At 38.3% G+C, this 19670-nt stretch overlaps 2 protein-coding genes across 4 annotated transcripts; one reads left to right on the plus strand and one right to left on the minus strand.

Moving 5' to 3' along the window:
* The first annotated feature begins 6838 nt into the window (after nt 1–6838).
* Nucleotides 6839–14024, plus strand: slc35d2 (solute carrier family 35 member D2). 3 transcript variants are annotated; one of them, XM_067394250.1, is made up of 12 exons: nt 6839–7135; nt 7242–7275; nt 7354–7440; nt 7511–7578; nt 9960–10031; nt 10244–10312; nt 10389–10491; nt 10726–10818; nt 10893–10960; nt 11101–11179; nt 12513–12595; nt 12673–14019. In XM_067394250.1, exons 1-12 carry the CDS (start codon nt 7017–7019, stop codon nt 12794–12796), a joined length of 999 nt encoding a protein of 332 aa, XP_067250351.1. In that variant the 5' UTR covers nt 6839–7016; the 3' UTR covers nt 12797–14019. The 3 variants fall into 3 exon arrangements, with proteins under 3 accessions (XP_067250351.1, XP_067250352.1, XP_067250353.1); XM_067394251.1 differs by lacking the exon at nt 10726–10818 and having other exon boundaries at nt 12673–14021; XM_067394252.1 differs by lacking the exon at nt 7242–7275 and having other exon boundaries at nt 7049–7173; nt 12673–14024.
* Nucleotides 14025–14063: 39 nt separating this feature from the next.
* On the minus strand, nt 14064–18716 carry znf367 (zinc finger protein 367). Its single transcript, XM_067394253.1, has 5 exons — nt 18215–18716; nt 16686–16836; nt 16486–16605; nt 15909–16047; nt 14064–14319 (listed from the first exon to the last, which is right to left on the minus strand). Exons 1-5 carry the CDS (start codon nt 18491–18493, stop codon nt 14067–14069), a joined length of 942 nt encoding a protein of 313 aa, XP_067250354.1. The 5' UTR covers nt 18494–18716; the 3' UTR covers nt 14064–14066.
* Between the last annotated feature and the right edge of the window lie 954 nt (nt 18717–19670).

Here is a 19670-nt window from a genome sequence, read left to right on the forward strand (position 1 = left end):
CTTCCGGTTAGTGAGGTCAAAAAACGCGTTGTGATGACGGAAGTGATGTCTCGCCCATATACTTCAACGAGAACTAGACATCACTTCCGCTGTCAGAGCGCGATCAGACCTCACTAACCGGAAGCTGAACGCAGTTGGACATAGTGGTGTATTAGAGGTAAAAATTATATAAATGTTCGGTTTCTCACACAAACCGATCGTTTTGTGTCTTAGGACATCAATGTGTCGTCACGAGCCGCAGGGTTTAATTTTGATTTGTCTAAGCAAGTTTAATTTACTGTTATAGTTGAAGTTCCCAATCACTGCTATTATTTGACTGACAGACGGCAGCGGTTGCAGTTAAAAATCATAATTTGCGTTCGACTGAAGAAAAAAAGTCCTCTACATCTTGGATGCACTGGGGGTAAGCAGATAAACATCAAATTTTCATTTTTGGGTGAACTATCCCTTTAACCCTCTACCGCACGCTGCACGCATTATGATAAATCTATAAAAAAAAAAAATATTTGACTTTTTCTTTTCTTAGAATGGCTTAACTTAAAGTGCTGTAAAAAAAAAATTGGAAAAAAATATTATTTTAAGGTACTTTATGATACGTTGCCATATGGCAACAACGTACAATAGTGGAAAAACTTAGAATAAGTGTATATAGTTCATATTTTTCCTCAGAAATGTTGTTTTTATTGAATCAATTAGTGCTATTATAAGTTGTAGCAGTAATTATAAACAATACCATATACTTATATTCCAACATCTTGTGTTTTTCCATTCTCTTTTGCTGGATAATGCTTTATATTCTTTAGATTTCACTTTTTTCTGTATGAAACTTCAAAAAGCATTTTTTTTTTTTTTTTTTTTTTTTTTTTCCAAAGGTGAGACACATGTAGACATCACATTTGGTGCTCTTCACACTTACAATACACTTACAGCCACTTGCACCTGCCTTTTTGGTAGGACAGTGGTTGGTCTGGGCCAGTATACATGGCTGTGATGGCAGATCTCTGATGTTGATTTAATCCATAAAACAAATGCCACGGCAGTCCTTAACATACGACTAATCAACATTATATCACTAGCATTAATGTTTTTATTGTTATAGCTTAACAGACTGCAGCTGATCTTTGTTAGCTATCTAACCTATTATAATAATGCCATTCCATTATTGCGCAGTGTTGCCATATGGCGTATATCGCGTCACAGAAAAAAAAATTGCATGTCATGTGACTTAACCAAAGCACATCATTGGCTAAATTAAGGTCTTCTCTTACCAATAAAAAAACTAGAATGTTCTCTTAAAGAGACGGTGGCAAGGAAATGAACATAAAGAGTATGTTGCCATATGGCAACACTATGAACAAGCTGATCTTAAGGCTATCTAAAATATTGCTTGTTACTGAAGCTCTAATGTCGTTGCTGCATACTATACGCACTACTGTGGTAAGTTTATTCAAGCACATGTCGAATCATGATTCGGATCGCGTGTCGAACCGCCAAACTGCTGAAATCACGTGACTTTGGCGCTCCGAGCCGCTGATTCGACACGCTGATTCATAATGCTGCGAAGCTTCCTGAAGCTGTATTGCAGCTTTATTACTAGTACTTTAGATGTATTGCAGTAATACTGCAATTGCACTCCAGCAAATTGTCAGACATCTATTATTATACTGTAATATTGCAGTTCTTGATCAAACATTGATTTTGGATCATTTTTAACCAAAAAAGTTATGCACATCAGCTTTAACTATCAAAATATTATTCTTGTAATGGGGAAAGTGAAAGCAAGCATGGTTTAACAACTGGATAAAAATGATTAACTGTATTCTACTGAGCACGTTTGTTTTGTCAAACATCTTGTGTAGTTTCGACATGTTCCAAACAGCTGAAAAGAGTCACGTGGACAATGACGCACGTTTACATGTAGATGCTTGTCTGAAATCATTACTCGTTCACTGTTCCCTATATAGCACATGAAGCTCACTAAGGAATGGCGTCCATTTCGCGGCATCTGCTGCCACCTTGTGGCGGAATCAGGAACAGACCTTATTAAATCTTATTTCTACTCGGTCCTTTTGTCTTCTGTCGCAGCAAACATTGAGTTGTATGTTGTCATTAGCAAATAAATGTTTCATGTGTCAAAGTTGTTCCTTTTCGAGAGGGCACTGGCATTTTATAATCGTAAAAGTGCTGTAAGCATCAAATGTTTACAAGACACATCAGCAAACCTGTTGTTAAAAACCAACTTTACATAAATTCATAGTGTTAATGCACTTTACATATACATAACACATTTGCAAAGCATCCATTGGTTTGTTGAAAGGTGCTATACAAATAGCATTATAATTAAACAATAGCCACCGAATTTACACACTGTTTAAATGTTAAAACTTATTCAACTCGACCAATCAGAATGTATTTTTTTGCTTTTGTAAATCATAATTGAAGAAAAAAAAACTTCTGACGTAAAAAGTCATAGTTAAGATGTCAAAAGTCGAAATTGTCATAAAAAGTCGACATATTTAAAAAGTCATAATTATGACGTGAAAAGTCAAAATTAGGATATACACTGCTGACTTTTTACCTCAATTTTGACTTTTTGTGTCGTAATTTTGTCTTATTATAATATTATTATTATTATTATTATCATAAGGTTTACTAAGCATGATTTCTTTCTTATTTGAGGGAAACATGCTTCCACAAATCAGAGAGCGTTTCGGCGCCGCTGAACCCCGCCCACTCCGAGACCCCGCCCCTGTCACTGTGATTCTACTAATGTTAGTTAATTTATAGCATCAAATAAACATGTATGAACTTAAGGAATGTTGTTTCAGCCATGGACAGACACACCATTTTTCAAGTTCAAGTTCACTGATGTTAATCTACTAAATCTGCTATGTCGGACATAACGGTGGATTTGATGTTATGATTGGTTAGATCGCCTGTCAGTCAAACTTAAGCCATGACTTTACCAATCGGCGTTTAGCTCTTATTTAAAAGGCCTGACCTATTTTGCGCATTGATTGCACTCATTCGGTGTGTTCCGAACGGGAAATATCGTCCTCTGAAGGGCACTCGGAGTGAAAATAATCATGGCCGACATATTGACGGGTCGTTCCAAACCGAAGTGCTCAAAATTGGTCACTTCAAAGAGCACTTCTGAATGAAGGATTTCGAAGGGTCCAACTAATGGACACTTCGGGCCCCCATGAACCTTTGCACAGGGAAGTTGTTTGACGTCACAGAATGAGTACCGGAGGCTCAGAGTTCGATTTTATTGTATTTTCATCAGTCACCAGAGGGCACTCCACATCCCATCAAAAACTGTATTTCCCAGCATTCCGTTTGCAGCGGTTTCTCATTAGCTTGTTAGTCATGTCTATAAAATGCCTGGTTCATGCACTCACTCTTCAAGGCGTTTCAAGTATAATGTTACTCTGCAACTCTAAGCCCTGAGGGCTGTTTCATAAAACAAGATTAGAAGACAAGCCAGGCTTATTTTACTTAGTCAGATTTGTTGTCAGTGAATTCTGTTTCATAAAACAAACTTAAATTAGTTCAAACTCAGTTACTCTGGCAACTTATGCTGGAGCAGGCTAACTGTCAGGCTAAGCTGAGCTCCTCTAACACTGACCAATAGGAATGCAATGATATTACAGCTGACTCTCTCACATACAATTATTTGACCTTATTAACATATATATATATATATATATATATATATATATATATATATATCTTTTATATTTTTGATATTTATTAAAATAAACTGTCGAAGCAATTTTTACATATGCTATTTTTCACTAATGTATATACACTCATACATAAATATGCCATGATTTCAAACGCAACATTTGAAGGGAATAATTTACAGCCATAAAACCAGCTGTAAAGTGTTCATCTAGGTGTCAGCTGTGATGCTTTTATACACAGGAAGTCTGTTGAAAGAGGATTGCATTGACACGAACACAGATATTAAATAGAAGATCCTGCTTTTTGTTCCAGCTGGTGCCATTCCCAGGTGCTGTTTGACTGTTACCAAGAGGATCCCACGGCAGGTCCTGCGAGCCGTGACCACATACGAGACCCAGAGCAAGTCTGGACGCTGTGAGATTGATGCACTGATGTGAGCGTTTAACAAACACAAATGCTTATGAATCATTAGCTCTGGTATTTACTGTGCTTATTGCTCTTCAGATTACACATCAGAAACGGAAAGAAACCTCTCTGTGCTCATCCCAAACTGGGGAAAGTCTTGAAGAAGCTCAAGAAGAAACCCAAGCTGGCGTAAATAAACGAGTCATTGATCTTCTGACACTTTCAGCATCTGATCTTTTAAAAGTCCTTTTCAGCTGATAGTTCCAGATATTAATATACTGTATATATTCTTTTTAATGAAACAAAATCCTTTTTTTCCAGTTTTGGCTGGATGTTGGCTAATTTTTCACACAACTGAAATGGTTCCATGATGTAAAAGGAATAATAGGAGTCGGATGATAATTTTCCATGATTTAATGAGGAATTAGGAAAGCGTGTATAAAACAATTGCAAACAGTTATAAATAAGTAAACAATCAATCAAGAACTCAATATTATCAATAAATAAGTAAACATAATAAATAAACCAACTAATCAACAAATAATTCAATATGTAAATCAGTCGATAAATAAAGCTAATAAACATGATCCTTGGTTCGAGTTATGAATGACCCGTTTGTCTCAGAGCCTCTACCATCTTGGTCTTGATCTCCAGATCTCAGTGCAGCACAGTGTGTCATTCTATCCTGCTAAATAGGCTGGAGAGATGGCTTGGTATTACTACTGGTTAAATCTTACCTCACTGAACAGTCCCAGTTTGTTGTCTTGACAGGTCTGTCATGGTGTTCCTCTGGGAACTGGTCCCATATTATGCCTATATGCTTCCTTTGGGGCAACTCATTAAAAGATTAGTTCACTTCAGATTTCAAATTTCCTGATAATTTACTCTCCTCCATGTCATCCAAGATGTTCATGTCTTTCTTTCTTTCTTCAGTCGAAAATAAATGAAGGAAAACATTCAGGATTTTTCTCCATATAGTGGACTTCACTGGGGTCCAAATGTCAGTTTCAGTGCAGCTTCAAAGAGCTCTACATGATCCCAGACGAGGAATAAGAGTCTCATCTAGAGAAACCATTGCACATTTTCTACAAAAATAAATAAAAATGTATATAATTTTTTAACCACAAATGCTCATCTTGAACTAGCTCTCTTCTTCTTCTTCTCTATTAGAATTCCAGCAGTGTAGACACTGCTAAGTGTATTACTGCCCTCCACAGGTCAAAGTTTGAACTAAATTGTCATATTCAATATGCTAGTGCAAGTATATAACAATTAGTTCAAACTTTGACCTGTGGAGGGCAGTAATACACTTAGCAGTGTTACCGGACATTCTAATAGAGAAGATAGAAGAAGAGAGCTAGTTCAAGATGAGCGTTTATGGTTAAATCATATATCATTTTTAATTTTTTTTTTTTTTTTTTTTTTTACAAATGGCAGATGGTTTCTCTAGATGAGACTCTTATTCCTCGTCTGGGATCATGTAGAGCTCTTTGAAGCTGCACTGAAACTGACATTTGGACCTTCAACCCGTTGAACCCCAGTGAAGTCCACTATATGGAGAAAAATCCTGGAATGCTTTCCTTAATTTGTTTTTGACTGAAGAAAGAAAGACATCTTGGATGTCATGGGGTAGAGTAAAATATCAGGAAAACTGCATTGAAAGTGGACTAGTCCTTTAAGAAATATGGTTTGGGGAACCACTTTTATGCTGATGTTACCCAAATTTACATCAGCTAAGTCTGATCCTGTCATGTCAGCACATCACAGTCGTGCCTTATCATCTGCATTGGCTTCCTGTTCAGTGGCATATTGTTTTTAAAACTCTCACGCTAATATGGTGTTGGTGTTAGTACCATAGACTGTGGTTAGTACCAAAAGTTTGAGAAAAAAACTTTCCAAAGCCTACAGATTGTTGTTCAGACACTTCACTGTTCCCTGCTGCCATCTTGTGGCGGAATTAGGAACAGACCGACCTTTTTTGATTTTTTAATGTCAATTTTTTATGACTTTTTGTCAAATGTGTCCACGTTGTTCCTTTTCTAGAGAGCACTAGCATTTATAATCTATATATTTATAATCTATAATCTATAATTAACACCAAATGTTTAGACTTCAAGCACAGAGAGACGATTGACAGCTTTTCATAATACATGTTGTTTAAAAGCAACTTTATAGAAGTTCACAGTGTTTATGCTTATTTACATTATTATAGCTACATATACAAAATACATTTGCAGAGCCTCCATTGGTTTGTTGAAAGGTGCTAAACAAATATATAACATTATTACTTATTTATTATTATTATTAATAAACAATAGCCATCGAATTTACACTGTTTAAATGTAAAATTATTTGAACTTACTCAACTCGACCAATCAGAATGGATTTTTTGCTTTTGCAAATAATAATTGAAAAAGAAAAAAACTGACGTAAAAATCACAATTAAGACGATAAAAGTCGAAATTATGTGATAAAAAGTCGATATTATACTTAAAAAGTCATAATTATGACGTGAAAAGTCAAAATTATGATATGCACCGTCGACCTTTTACCTCAATCTTGACTTTTTGTGTCGTAATTTTGTCTTATTATTATCATTTTTATATCATAAAGGTTACTAAGCATGATTTTTTTTCTTATTTGGGGGAAACATGCTTCCACAAATCAGAGAGCGTTTGGGCGCCGCTGAACCCCGCCCACTCCGAGACCCCGCCCCCTGTCATTCTGATTCTACCGAGTCGTTCTGTGTCGTTCAATTATTAACTGACACATCGTTCATAAACTTCCTCTCATGTAATGTTTGGTTATATAACTTATTAAGTGTGTTTAACGGACAGGTTAGGGAGACTATAGCAGCATGTTAGTCTCCGGTCCGCCGAAGGAAACTATGAGGATTAAAGGAGACTGAAGAAACCGAAAGAAAGATGACGTTAAACGATGATATTAAACACACGAAACTCATGAAGTTTTCTTCCGCCGCGTTTTACGCCTTTTCTTCGTTTTTCATCATCGTGGTGAATAAAAGTATTTTAACTCAGTACAAGTGAGTGTCAACTTCCGGCTTTCATACTAGAAGAACCGGTAGTGTATTTACATATTTATGCAATTCATGATTAATTATTTATGACATGTGTTATTGTAAATTTTAGGTTTCCCTCATTTATGTTTCTTGGAATTGGACAGGTGAGAATCATTTTTAAAATGCTATTTCATTAATAACACACTGAAATCTATCTGATTTTATTTTGTGTATATTCATAGATGACAGCAACAATCATCATTCTGTATGTTGCCAAAATGAACAAGGCGATCCATTTCCAGGACTTTGACAAAAGTATTCCTGGCAAGGTGTGTAATTTTGTTTTTAATCACACTATCATCACACTGCTTTGCTTATTGATTATTTATTTGTGTATAGATTTTTCCTCTGCCATTGCTGTATGTGGGCAATCACGTGACCGGACTGGGCGGAACAAAGAAACTGAGGTAAATAAATTAAGAGTTTTGCATAAAAACAACACTTTACAATAAGCTTCCATTTGTTTACATTAGTTTACTACACTTAAAAAATGCTGGGTTAAAAACAACCAAGTTGGGTTGAAAATGGACAAACCCAGCGATTGGGTTGTTTTAACCTAACGATTGGGTTGTTTTAACCCAGCGATTGGGCTGTTTTAACCCAGCGATTGGCCTGTTTTAACCCAGCGATTGGGCTGTTTTAACCCAACGATTGGGTTGTTTTAACCCAACGATTGGGTTGTTTTAACCCAACGATTGGGCTGTTTTAACCCAACGATTGGGCTGTTTTAACCCAGCGATTGGCCTGTTTTAACCCAGCGATTGGCCTGTTTTAACCCAGCGATTGGCCTGTTTTAACCCAGCGATTGGCCTGTTTTAACCCAACGATTGCCTGTTTTAACCCAGCGATTGGCCTGTTTTAACCCAGCGATTGGCCTGTTTTAACCCAGCGATTGGCCTGTTTTAACCCAACGATTGCCTGTTTTAACCCAGCGATTGGCCTGTTTTAACCCAGCGATTGGCCCGTTTTAACCCAGCGATTGGCCCGTTTTAACCCAACGATTGGCCCGTTTTAACCCAGCGATTGGCCCGTTTTAACCCAGCGATTGGCCCGTTTTAACCCAGCGATTGGCCCGTTTTAACCCAGCGATTGGCCCGTTTTAACCCTGCGATTGGCCCGTTTTAACCCTGCGATTGGCCCGTTTTAACCCAGCGATTGGGCCGTCTTAACCCAGCGATTGGCCTGTTTTAACCCTGCGATTGGCCCGTTTTAACCCAGCGATTGGCCCGTTTTAACCCAGCGATTGGCCCGTTTTAACCCAGCGATTGGCCCGTTTTAACCCAGCGATTGGCCCGTTTTAACCCAGCGATTGGCCCGTTTTAACCCAGCGATTGGCCCGTTTTAACCCAGCGATTGGCCCGTTTTAACCCAGCGATTGGCCCGTTTTAACCCAGCGATTGGCCCGTTTTAACCCAGCGATTGGCCCGTTTTAACCCAGCGATTGGCCCGTTTTAACCCAGCGATTGGCCCGTTTTAACCCAGCGATTGGCCCGTTTTAACCCAGCGATTGGCCCGTTTTAACCCAGCGATTGGCCCGTTTTAACCCAGCGATTGGCCCGTTTTAACCCAGCGATTGGCCCGTTTTAACCCAGCGATTGGCCCGTTTTAACCCAGCGATTGGCCCGTTTTAACCCAGCGATTGGCCCGTTTTAACCCAGCGATTGGCCCGTTTTAACCCAGCGATTGGCCCGTTTTAACCCAGCGATTGGCCCGTTTTAACCCAGCGATTGGCCCGTTTTAACCCAGCGATTGGCCCGTTTTAACCCAGCGATTGGCCCGTTTTAACCCAGCGATTGGCCCGTTTTAACCCAGCGATTGGCCCGTTTTAACCCAGCGATTGGCCCGTTTTAACCCAGCGATTGGCCCGTTTTAACCCAGCGATTGGCCCGTTTTAACCCAGCGATTGGCGCGTTTTAACCCAGCGATTGGCCCGTTTTAACCCAGCGATTGGCCCGTTTTAACCCAGCGATTGGCCCGTTTTAACCCAGCGATTGGCCCGTTTTAACCCAGCGATTGGCCCGTTTTAACCCAGCGATTGGCCCGTTTTAACCCAGCGATTGGCCCGTTTTAACCCAGCGATTGGCCCGTTTTAACCCAGCGATTGGCCCGTTTTAACCCAGCGATTGGCCCGTTTTAACCCAGCGATTGGCCCGTTTTAACCCAGCGATTGGCCCGTTTTAACCCAGCGATTGGCCCGTTTTAACGCAGGGTTTGGCCCGTTTTAACGCAGCGATTGGCCCGTTTTAACGCAGCGATTGGCCCGTTTTAACGCAGCGATTGGCCCGTTTTAACGCAGCGATTGGCCCGTTTTAACGCAGCGATTGGCCCGTTTTAACGCAGCGATTGGCCCGTTTTAACGCAGCGATTGGCCCGTTTTAACGCAGCGATTGGCCCGTTTTAACGCAGCGATTGGGTTAAATGTTTGACCTATGCTGGGTAGTTTTTAAAAAATAATAGTTGAGTTAAATAAAACTACCCAGCAGGTTGGGCAAACATTTAACCCAATTGCTGGGTTTTGTCCATTTTCAACCCAACTTGGGTTGTTTTAACCCAGCTTCTTAGTTAATGTTACTTATTAATTTACTAATACATTATTAAAATCTAAAGTTGTACTAATATTATTTAATGGACCTGAGCTGACATAAACTAACAGGAACAGTTGTATTTTCAAGAAATGTTAACAAAGATTAATAAATACTGTAACAAATGTATCGCTCATTGTTAATTAATGCATTAACTAATAGTAAAGTGTAACCAGACACTCATTTGAAGCTCTTGTGTTTTTCAGTTTACCCATGTTCACCGTTCTCAGAAAATTCACCATTTTACTGACAATGATTATGGAATCAAGGATACTGAGGTATATTAATTAATTTATAATATTATTACATTAAAGCGGATCTATTATGCCCATTTTACAAAATGTAATATAAGTCTCTGGTGAAGTTTCAGCTCGCCTCCTTTAATGATTATACTGATTATAATTATTTTATTATATTAATGAAGATTATTTGTTATTTTAACGATGCTTATACGGAGCACATATTAAAAACAGTGTGTTTGTCTGTGCAGAAAAACCTTCCCTCCGTCGCTGGTGTTCAGTGTTCTGGCTATAGTTCTGGGCGCTCTGGTTGCAGCGAGGTACAGCACATGAACACACACTAATCATTCATACATGACAGACACGCATGTGAACGAACACACCGTGTGTTTTCAGCTCGGACCTGTCCTTCAATGCAGAAGGTTACACCTTTGTTCTGCTGAACGACGTCTTCACGGCCGCCAGCGGCGTTTACACCAAGAAAAAACTGGGAATGGAGGTACTTTATCAGGATATTTCTGTGCAAACTCCAAAAATAATGTGGCGATAGCTCAAGAACTGTCGCTTCGACAAATCGATGTGATTCGGTCTTATCAAATAAGTGATTAATTTGTACGTTTTGGTTAAAAATACACTACTTTACAACTTTAAACACGTCACACCTTCTGAGTAAAGCACACATCTAAAGCCAAACCCTGTATGCAAACACGTTTGTTTCTGTCTGTCATTCCAGGGTCTTGGTAAATATGGGGTTTTGTTTTATAATGCATTTATCATTATTATCCCAACCCTCCTGGCGAGTGCGTACACTGGAGATCTACAGAAAGTGAGTGAGAAGATGAAGGATAAAGAATCAGAGATGAGAATTTCAATATAATATATTTTTCTCCTTGTTTTAAGGCCCTTTCCTTTGAAGGATGGCTGTCTTTTACGTTCATATTTTATTTTTTACTGTCTTGTATCATGGGGTGAGTCTGACTCTTGATGTTTTTTATAATTGCATGAGCCATATATATATATATATATATATATATATATATATATATATATATATATATATATATATATATATATATATATAATTAACTACAATCTTTTCCCATTTCAGGTTTATTTTGATGTATTCTATCATCCTCTGCAGCTATTACAACACGGCACTAACAACGACAGTCGTTGGAGCAATTAAAGTATGTTCACTGATTATATATTTTTATTATTTTAATATTCAAAGGTTTGGGGTCATTAAGATGAAAGCTTTTATTCATCAAGAACACATTAAATTGATCAAAAGTGACAGTAAGACATTTATAATGTTACAAAAGATTCTATTTCTGTAATTCCTGTTCTTTAGAACTTTCTGTTCATCAATGAATCCTGAAAAATAAAATGTATCAGTTTCCACAAAAATATGAACTGTTTTCAACATTGATAATAATCATAAATGGGTCATTGACGAATAAGGTTTTTAAAAGTAACTAAAAATAATGGAGATATAATTAATTTTGAAGTTTTATTAAGTGTTAACAATGAGATTATGAGGTTTTTATAATCAATTATCACTGCTTTTGTAATTTTTTACAAAATTTGTCACCAAAAAAGTCATTCGGTTTAACCAAAATTTTACCGAATGACGATATTTTCAAACAATGCTAACAGGCTGATATCTAGCAAAAGGACAATCGAACATTTTATATTTAGTACAAGTTTTTAAAATATTCCATCATTTTCCATGTTTTATAGCGGTTGCACCGAATGATGTTTCAGGACATGCGTATGATCAAGTGAAAACATGAATTTATCAAATAGTTAAAAGAGAGTTTGTTACTTTGCTTCACGACCATGTGGTCCTTTGCAGGTGTCTGAATGATGTCACATCCTGTCACATGATTTGATCCAAAATGGTCCCTTTATATCGGTTACTCCGAATGACATCAATGAAATTCATTTTTCCGGACATTCTTTCTCATGACAAAACAACGACTTCTACACATAATTTAATATCATTTTGCACTATGTTGATATATGATGTTATAAAATCATGCCAGAATAAAAAATATCTTAAAATGTAATAAATGTATATATTTTTTACACAAATAAACGGTTGGACGGTTAAACCGAATGACCTTTTGACACTTCAAAATCTTTAAAATCCCTTTATATGAAGCAAAATATAATTAAAACCTTTTGGATTCAATAAAAGAGATCTAGTTGTATGTCATATCTTTGTTTTTTATTATTATTAAGGCCTTTGGACAAATGAAATGACCCGTCACACCATTGACCCAAATGTTTCTTGGATCATGTGACACTGAAGACTGGAGTAATCACAGGAATAAATGACACAGCTGTTTTACATTGTAATATTTCAGAGTTTTTTACTTTATTTTTGATCAAATAAATGCAGCCTTGGTGAGAAGAGACTCAAAAACATCATACCGACCCCAAACTTTTGAACGGTAGTGTGTTTACATATTAGTTTATCAATCATATGTTCAATAGGGTTGTTTGGTTTTCTCTCAGAATGTGGCTGTGATGTACATCGGCATGTTTGTTGGTGGAGACTATATCTTCTCATGGCCGAACTTTATAGGCCTGAATATATGGTACGAAACTTCTTCACCTCCTTGTAATGAAAATGAAATTTCCCCTGCATCACTGACGTGTTTCTCCATGTTCTCAGTATCTCAGCTGGACTGATTTATTCCTACATCACGTTCAGCAGCAGCTCTTCCGAAGCCAACGTGAAGCCAGCCGAGGACAAACTAACAGTTCACATCACAGAGGATGAACCGGAGAAAACATGACTGCATCTCAATGCTTACTTTGTTTTATTGAATTAGATTTTGGGAAGAAAAGCATTTGCTGCTTGAAAACCCTTGTATATTTTTATTTAAATAAAAACAAACGTGACAACCAAGAACGATTTATATCATTTAATAATCAGGACTTGAAGTGCTAACACTAAAATCGGCTAATGAATTAAAAAAAAGCCCGCTTACACATTTACAAAGTCCTTTCAGCGAACAGAACGTCTCAAAACAAAACACTTGATTACATTCTGCTGTCGTGACGTAATCGACTGGGATCGTTGCGCTTTTACAAGGTACATCATGCACGGCTTTCCAAAGGATTTTGGGGGTATATATTAAATCAGTTATAAAATGGACAAATAAAAAAGGAACATCTTCCAGTTTTCGCACATGCACATACCAAATGAAGTTACAAAGAGGAAAGAGGCTGAATTTAACTGCATCAAGCATGAAATTTACAAATGCATTTACTCCAAATGAAATACTAAATTACATGAAGCACGTGAACAGAGCGTAGTGTTGCGGATTATGACATAACAAGTGCTGTTCGGATCACATCCAGAATCTCATTCGATCGTCTCTCTTTGGAAGTGTCTATAGTAGAGCTATTGACGCGAGACAAACAATAATAGATTAATATTGTAAGTGCTTCAGTTTATAGGGTTTACCCATCAACTCTATACGCTAGCATATAAACGTGTACCTCTGCGACACATAGATGGCGTTTTAAAGCTGGTTAGTTTGACGTTATTGCAAAGCCTGAGCCCCTACGGCTGACAGCAGGTGGCGCTCAACACTGGTTTAAATACAATAAATACATGATTAAACGTGACCAATGTGATGGAAGCGAACCGGACTAATGCGTGCCTATGAATGAAATGAGCCATTATATGTGATCCTCCGTAAATAAGTCTTCATCTTTAGCAGGTCAGTCAGCGCACCCTGTTTCAAAACACACACACACACACACTCTAAAATCCTTTAAAAAAATAACGTCACATACACAACTCCACCCACAAAATCCAAAAAAGAAACACTTGTTTCCACAAAAGTGCTCAACGAAACAACAAAAAACGACGTCTCATCTGCTTAACAAGCTGAGAAAACAAAACGACATTCTTCATATAATGATATCATCTACCATCATAGCAGCCTAAAGGTACAACAGGAAGCAAAATAAGGTGCTTTTAGCTTATATCAACCCGGGCCGGGTCTCCAACGTGAGGAAAGTCTGCTCAAAGGAACACGAGGGATGGTGATGTTCTCAGGCGGAGAGATTGTTGGCCAGCTCGATGAGAGCGAGAGCGCCGTGAAGACGCTCCCTTTGCTCTTGGAGGCGCCGGCGCGCCGTACCGCCACCGCCGCTCTTCTCGTCCTCCTGCTCCTCTTCTTCACCTTCATCCGATGGCAGGAAGTCCAGAGGATCCTGCTGCTCCTGGTCCTCCATAGTGGTCTTACTCAGAGTCTTTCCTTTCCCCGGCGGCGCGGGCGACCGCTGTTCCCTCATCTGCCAGTATCTGATAAAACAAGCACAAAGCAGGGTTACGATCATCGTTAAGTATGAAAAACATTTGTTAATTGGTCACTTAGGGCATGTCTGAATCCACTTTTGGTAGATCAGAATCAGAGTCTCATTCCCTTTAAAAGCCAGTTGCGCTTGCGCCGTGTTGGATTCGCCATCAACATGGCGGAATATAGACACCCTCAACCAGACGAGTCGGTTTAAATACATTTTTAATATTTGGCATGTTTGTGAGCTGCTGCGTGTGTAACACGTCTATATGCACTTATTACTAAAGCGCCCCTTAAAAAATAAAAAACATTGACTTTAGAGCAGGTTTTTGTTGGTCAGTGGCGCAGTCGTTTTCAGTTGCCTCAAAATAGCAACACACCAACAATGCACCTGAAGTCAAGTCACCTTTATTTATATAGCGCTTTTTACAATGCAGATTGTGTCAAAGCAGCTTTACATTGATAACTGGTATATAATTTTGAAATTAAAGAATAGTGTCAGTGCAGGCAGATCAAAGCACTGTTTAATATCAAATGTCAAGTGTCCCCGACTAAGCAAGCCAACTGAACACACCTCGTTTTAAGACCAGCATGCCCATGGGCGAACAGATGGGCGAGAGTGCATTTGCTATTTAAACAACGGTGCGATGGACATGAAAATAACTGCGTCGGGCTGAAACTAGCAAAAAACAGTTGTGTTGCGTGTATGATAGGCCCTAAGGCATTAATATGTGCTTTATAAGTACTAATAAACAACCAATATCCTAGTATATATACATATATATATATAAATAAATAAAATGCATGCTAATAAACAACTAGTTAATAGTGAGAATTGGACCCTAAAGTATTACAATTAATTGAAAAAAATAAATTAATATTAGTTGAAAAACTTACACTAAAATGAAATAAGTTTAAGTTGAAGCACAAAAATTATTAGTAACTGGAAATAAAAACTAAATGGCAATATTCTAAAAAACATTAATAATAATAAAAAAAAATACACATAACAAAGGGACTAAAAATTAACATGAACATAAAAATTTAAAAATAAAAGCCAATTCAAAATATTAATAAAACTAAAATAACAGTGGCACAAACATTAAAACCTCCCTTGTTAACATATTCAATATTTTTGGGGGATGGACCAGTTATTATAGTATTATACATTATATGTGAGAACGCTCTTCCTCAAAGTCTGAAAGAAAAATGTCAAATTATTATTGTTTCCTGCATTATGAGCTTAAATTATGCACAATACTTGCAATCGCAAGTGAAATTCACTCTCTGAAAATATCAATACTTGGTGTCTGTGTGTGTGTGTATATATAATATAATATAATATATATATCTCAATACAATACCCCACTCGAAATACCGCAATATTATGCAGTATCAATTTTTCCCTCCACCCCTAATCAACATATAAACACATTAACATTCTTAACGCACATGAACTGAATTCACGTTTCTCCGCCCCCTTTTGATTGACAGCTCTGATCATCAGCTGTTTTTACACAATAACAGCACAGATAATTGCCTTTATACTCTCGTTTTCATGAAGTGTATGAATGTCTCTTGATGCTTTACTCACTTTGTCAGCCATTCGGCCACAGCCTTGTTATCGGCTCCCTGTGATTTCCCCGGGCCGCCCGTAGGCTCCTCCCGCTTCAGCCTGGCGTACGGGTGTTTCGGGCAGTGGCGGTTGGCATGAGTGAATCGGCTACAGCAACCTAAAACAAAGAGCGAACAGACTTTACAAATATAAATGAACCATCTGTGAAACTAGAGATCAAAATGAAGTCACCATGAAATCAAAACGGACCATTCTTGTTTTTATGGAATGTTGCAGTGTTTAACATAAATGATTAATTTTATTAAATCCATGTTTCTGGTAATCTTAAATCAGAATCTCTTCTCTGATGATGAGGGCGGGGCAACCTGTCACTCACATGAGATCCACCAATAGCAAACCACAACCATCCAATCAAAATCAAAATCAAGCCGCATCCTACATTTGTTCTTGTTTGCAAAGCAGTTCACTCAGATATACAGCACAATAGGGAAGAAAAGACCAGCACAACTTCCCTTTCATGCCAGCATTTGGATCTCAAAATGGCATTAACTGCTATATTAGTAGCCCCTCATCCAGCTGTCAGTCAATCACTCACCTTTCTCCGAGCAGACGAAGGGTTTTTCTCCGGTGTGGAGACGCTGATGAGTCTTCAACTGTCCGCTCTGGACGAACGCTTTCCCGCAGTCCGGATAATCGCACAGATACGGTCTCTCCCCTGTAACATAACGAGGAAAATGAATGCTCTCGTTCAACGTGAACAAACGTGACTGCAGGACTCAATGTGGCGACACTGACCCGTGTGCGTCCGTTTGTGCGCCTGTAACGACTTCTCCCTGGGAAAGACTCGGTTGCAGATGTTGCAGCGGATGCGGCTGGTGGAGTTTTCGCCCTCGTTGATCAGTTCTCTGACGGTATCGGCCCGCGGGCGTCCGCGCCGGATCCCATCCTGCAATAATAAAGCATGTTAGACTGACGACAGGATGATCCCTATATAAAACACTCAAATGAACTGAATAACGACACTATTGTCTTCTGTAGAGCTGAAATTTAAGAATTTTACAACAATAACAGTAAAGGTACAGAAAAAACTATGCGTAGCATAATAAAAGTTACCAATTTATTAAAAAATGAAAATTCTGTCATTACTCGCCCTCCTGTCATTCCACACCCAAGAGCTTTGTTCATCTTCAGAACACAAATTGAGATATTTTTGATGAAATCCGATGGCTCAGTGAGGCCTGAGCAATGACATTTCCTCTCTCAAGATCCATTAATGTACTAAAAACATATTTAAATCAGTTCATGTGAGTACAGTGGTTCAATCTTAATATCATAAAGCCACGATAATATTTTTGGTGCGCCAAAAAAACAAAATGACGACTTATTTAGTGATGGCTGATTTCGCTCCGAAGCTTCCTGAAGCAGTGTTTTGAAATCTGCCAGTGCCATCACTATACAAGTCCTTATTTTGTTTTTTTGGCGCACCAAAAATAACCTTGTCGCTTTATAATATAATATTGAACCACTGTACTCACATGAACTGATTTAAATGTTTTTTTTTTTATATGTTAGAGAGGAAATGTCACTACTCAGGCCTCACTGAGCCATCGTATTTCATCAAAAATATCTTAATTTGTGTTCTGAACGATTAATGAAGGTATTACGGGTGTGGAACGACATGAGGGTGAATAATAAATGACAGAATTTTCATTTTTGGCTGAACTAACCCTTTAAAAACACAACAGTGCCACATATTAAATATAAATAGTGATACAATAATGTAATTTTAAAAGTGTCATACCCAATAAACAAATAACATTGTAATGACGTAACAATAACAGTATAATAACATCACACCACATATTATGATTAATAACATATTAATGCAATAACATAATCGTTTTATACCTACAGTGGCGTGTCACATTTATGCAAATATTCATGTGAAGTTATTATTTTTCTCTACCCCATGTGGGCGTGCCTAGTTTTCTATTGAACAATTTAAAATTTACAAACTCAAACCTGAGAACAATGCACATGAAAACATGTGTCATTATGTGGCAAATGGAGTTTTCTAGAAACATAATCGGTAACATTTTGGCGCGCACGTCTGACGTCATGTCCAACTTCCAGCTGCCTCACAATGGAGGAAAATTTAAAATCCCATTCAGAGCGCGCGCGTTTTACATATGCAACAATTATGCATCCATTAAAACTCAAATTCACCTCGTTTAACATTAATAAACGCTAATAAAAATATAATTGCGTGCTAGTATTATTTAATACAGTATGCATTACTATTGTATACAGTATATCAATCTCACCTTTAAATGCTCCGGGCAGGAGTTGACATCTGATTCGGCGGGAGAGCCGCTGTTTCGGGTGGGCGACGCGGTTCCGCTGCCCGATCCGGGGCTCAGAGTCACATTGTGCGCGTTTTCGCCCCAGCGCCACGGGTAAACCATGAAATCACTGAATCCGGGGCTGGTGGGCATCAGAGAATCCGCCGCTTTGGGTTTGATGGGGGTCGTTTTGATCACGGACACCAGAACTCTTTTTGGTGAATCGTTACAAAATATCACTTGATGTTTGCTGTCAGCCATCGCGAATAACGTGCAGTAAAAACCTGGATCTTAAAAACCGTTCAGTTAAAATAAAAAATGCTTAAAAAAAATCCAAAGTGTAAATAAAAGTGTGAATTTCCCGCCGTTAACGTCCCGCCGCGAGTTGTTTTATACTAAAGTCAGTCATTCCCAATGTTACATGTATCACTGTTCCAGCTCGCGGTGCCTTTGATTCCGCTCTGTCTCACTGGCAGAAGTTGATACAGTGACCCGATCGCACTCGGTATTTTCCCGCGTTGGAAATCGCGCCCGCTCGCAGCGCCCAGCCAATCCGCGTGGAGGACGTTACAGCGCTCGCGCACAGTAGCCAATGACAGATCGCGAACATCTCCCTGACGCTCCAACACTTTTAAATATGGCAGAGCGCGCTCTTTCTGACAGACATGACCGTTATCCAATCACATGACGCTTGGGCGGGTTCGCGTGAGGGTCTTTCGGTTCTTTCCTGGAACTTAACGTCTCCCGCGCATAATGTTTACATTTACATCGATTTAAAGGGAAAGGCGGGCGATGACGGTGGCGCGAAAGTTACGTAATCAAACCGCCTTTTGTGTCTAGCAGCTGTCTCCATACAACAAACGCGAAGCGTGAAAACCCTTTAATTATCGCAGTTTCTTTCACTTTGAAATCTATTTGATTTTAAAGGAAGTGATTTATTACTTTTTGCTGTATGATGTCCATCTTATTGTATGTTTATTGAAGATTCAGTTCACTCAAAAATTTAAATTCTGATATCATTTACTCGCCCTCAAGTTGCTCTGCTGAACATAAAGATATTTTGAAGAATGTTAACCAAATAGTTGTGGAGTTCCATAGTATGGAGGGAAAAAATACTATGGAAGTCAGAATTTTAATTTTTTTGGGTGAACTATTGCTTTAATAATGAAAATTCTGTCATTTATTACTCACTCTCATGTCGTTCCATGCCTGTAAGACCTACGTTGATCTTCGGAATATAAATTAAGATATGTTTGTTGAAATCTGATGGCTCAGTGAGGTCTGCATAGCCAGCAATGACATTTCCTCTCTCAAGATCCATTAATGTACTAAAAACATATTTAAATCAGTTCATGTGAGTACAGTGGTTCAATATTAATATTATAAAGCCACGAGAATATTTTTGGTGCGTCAAAAAAACCAAAATAACGACTTATAT

The sequence above is a fragment of the Chanodichthys erythropterus genome, chromosome 9 (assembly GCF_024489055.1).
Source record: "Chanodichthys erythropterus isolate Z2021 chromosome 9, ASM2448905v1, whole genome shotgun sequence".
Classification (NCBI taxonomy): domain Eukaryota; kingdom Metazoa; phylum Chordata; class Actinopteri; order Cypriniformes; family Xenocyprididae; genus Chanodichthys; species Chanodichthys erythropterus.

Coding starts and splice junctions, on each gene's coding strand:
- znf367 (XM_067394253.1), bottom strand. CDS start 18,493: ATGGCTGACAGCAAACATCAAGTGATATTTTGTAACGATTCACCAAAA. Junction 16,837..18,214: donor CCTGCCCGGAGCATTTAAAG/GTGAGATTGATA, acceptor TTATTATTGCAG/GATGGGATCCGGCGCGGACG. Junction 16,606..16,685: donor GCACAAACGGACGCACACGG/GTCAGTGTCGCC, acceptor GTTATGTTACAG/GGGAGAGACCGTATCTGTGC.
- slc35d2 (XM_067394250.1), top strand. CDS start 7,017: ATGACGTTAAACGATGATATTAAACACACGAAACTCATGAAGTTTTCT. Junction 10,032..10,243: donor ATGGAATCAAGGATACTGAG/GTATATTAATTA, acceptor TTGTCTGTGCAG/AAAAACCTTCCCTCCGTCGC. Junction 10,961..11,100: donor TTACTGTCTTGTATCATGGG/GTGAGTCTGACT, acceptor TTCCCATTTCAG/GTTTATTTTGATGTATTCTA.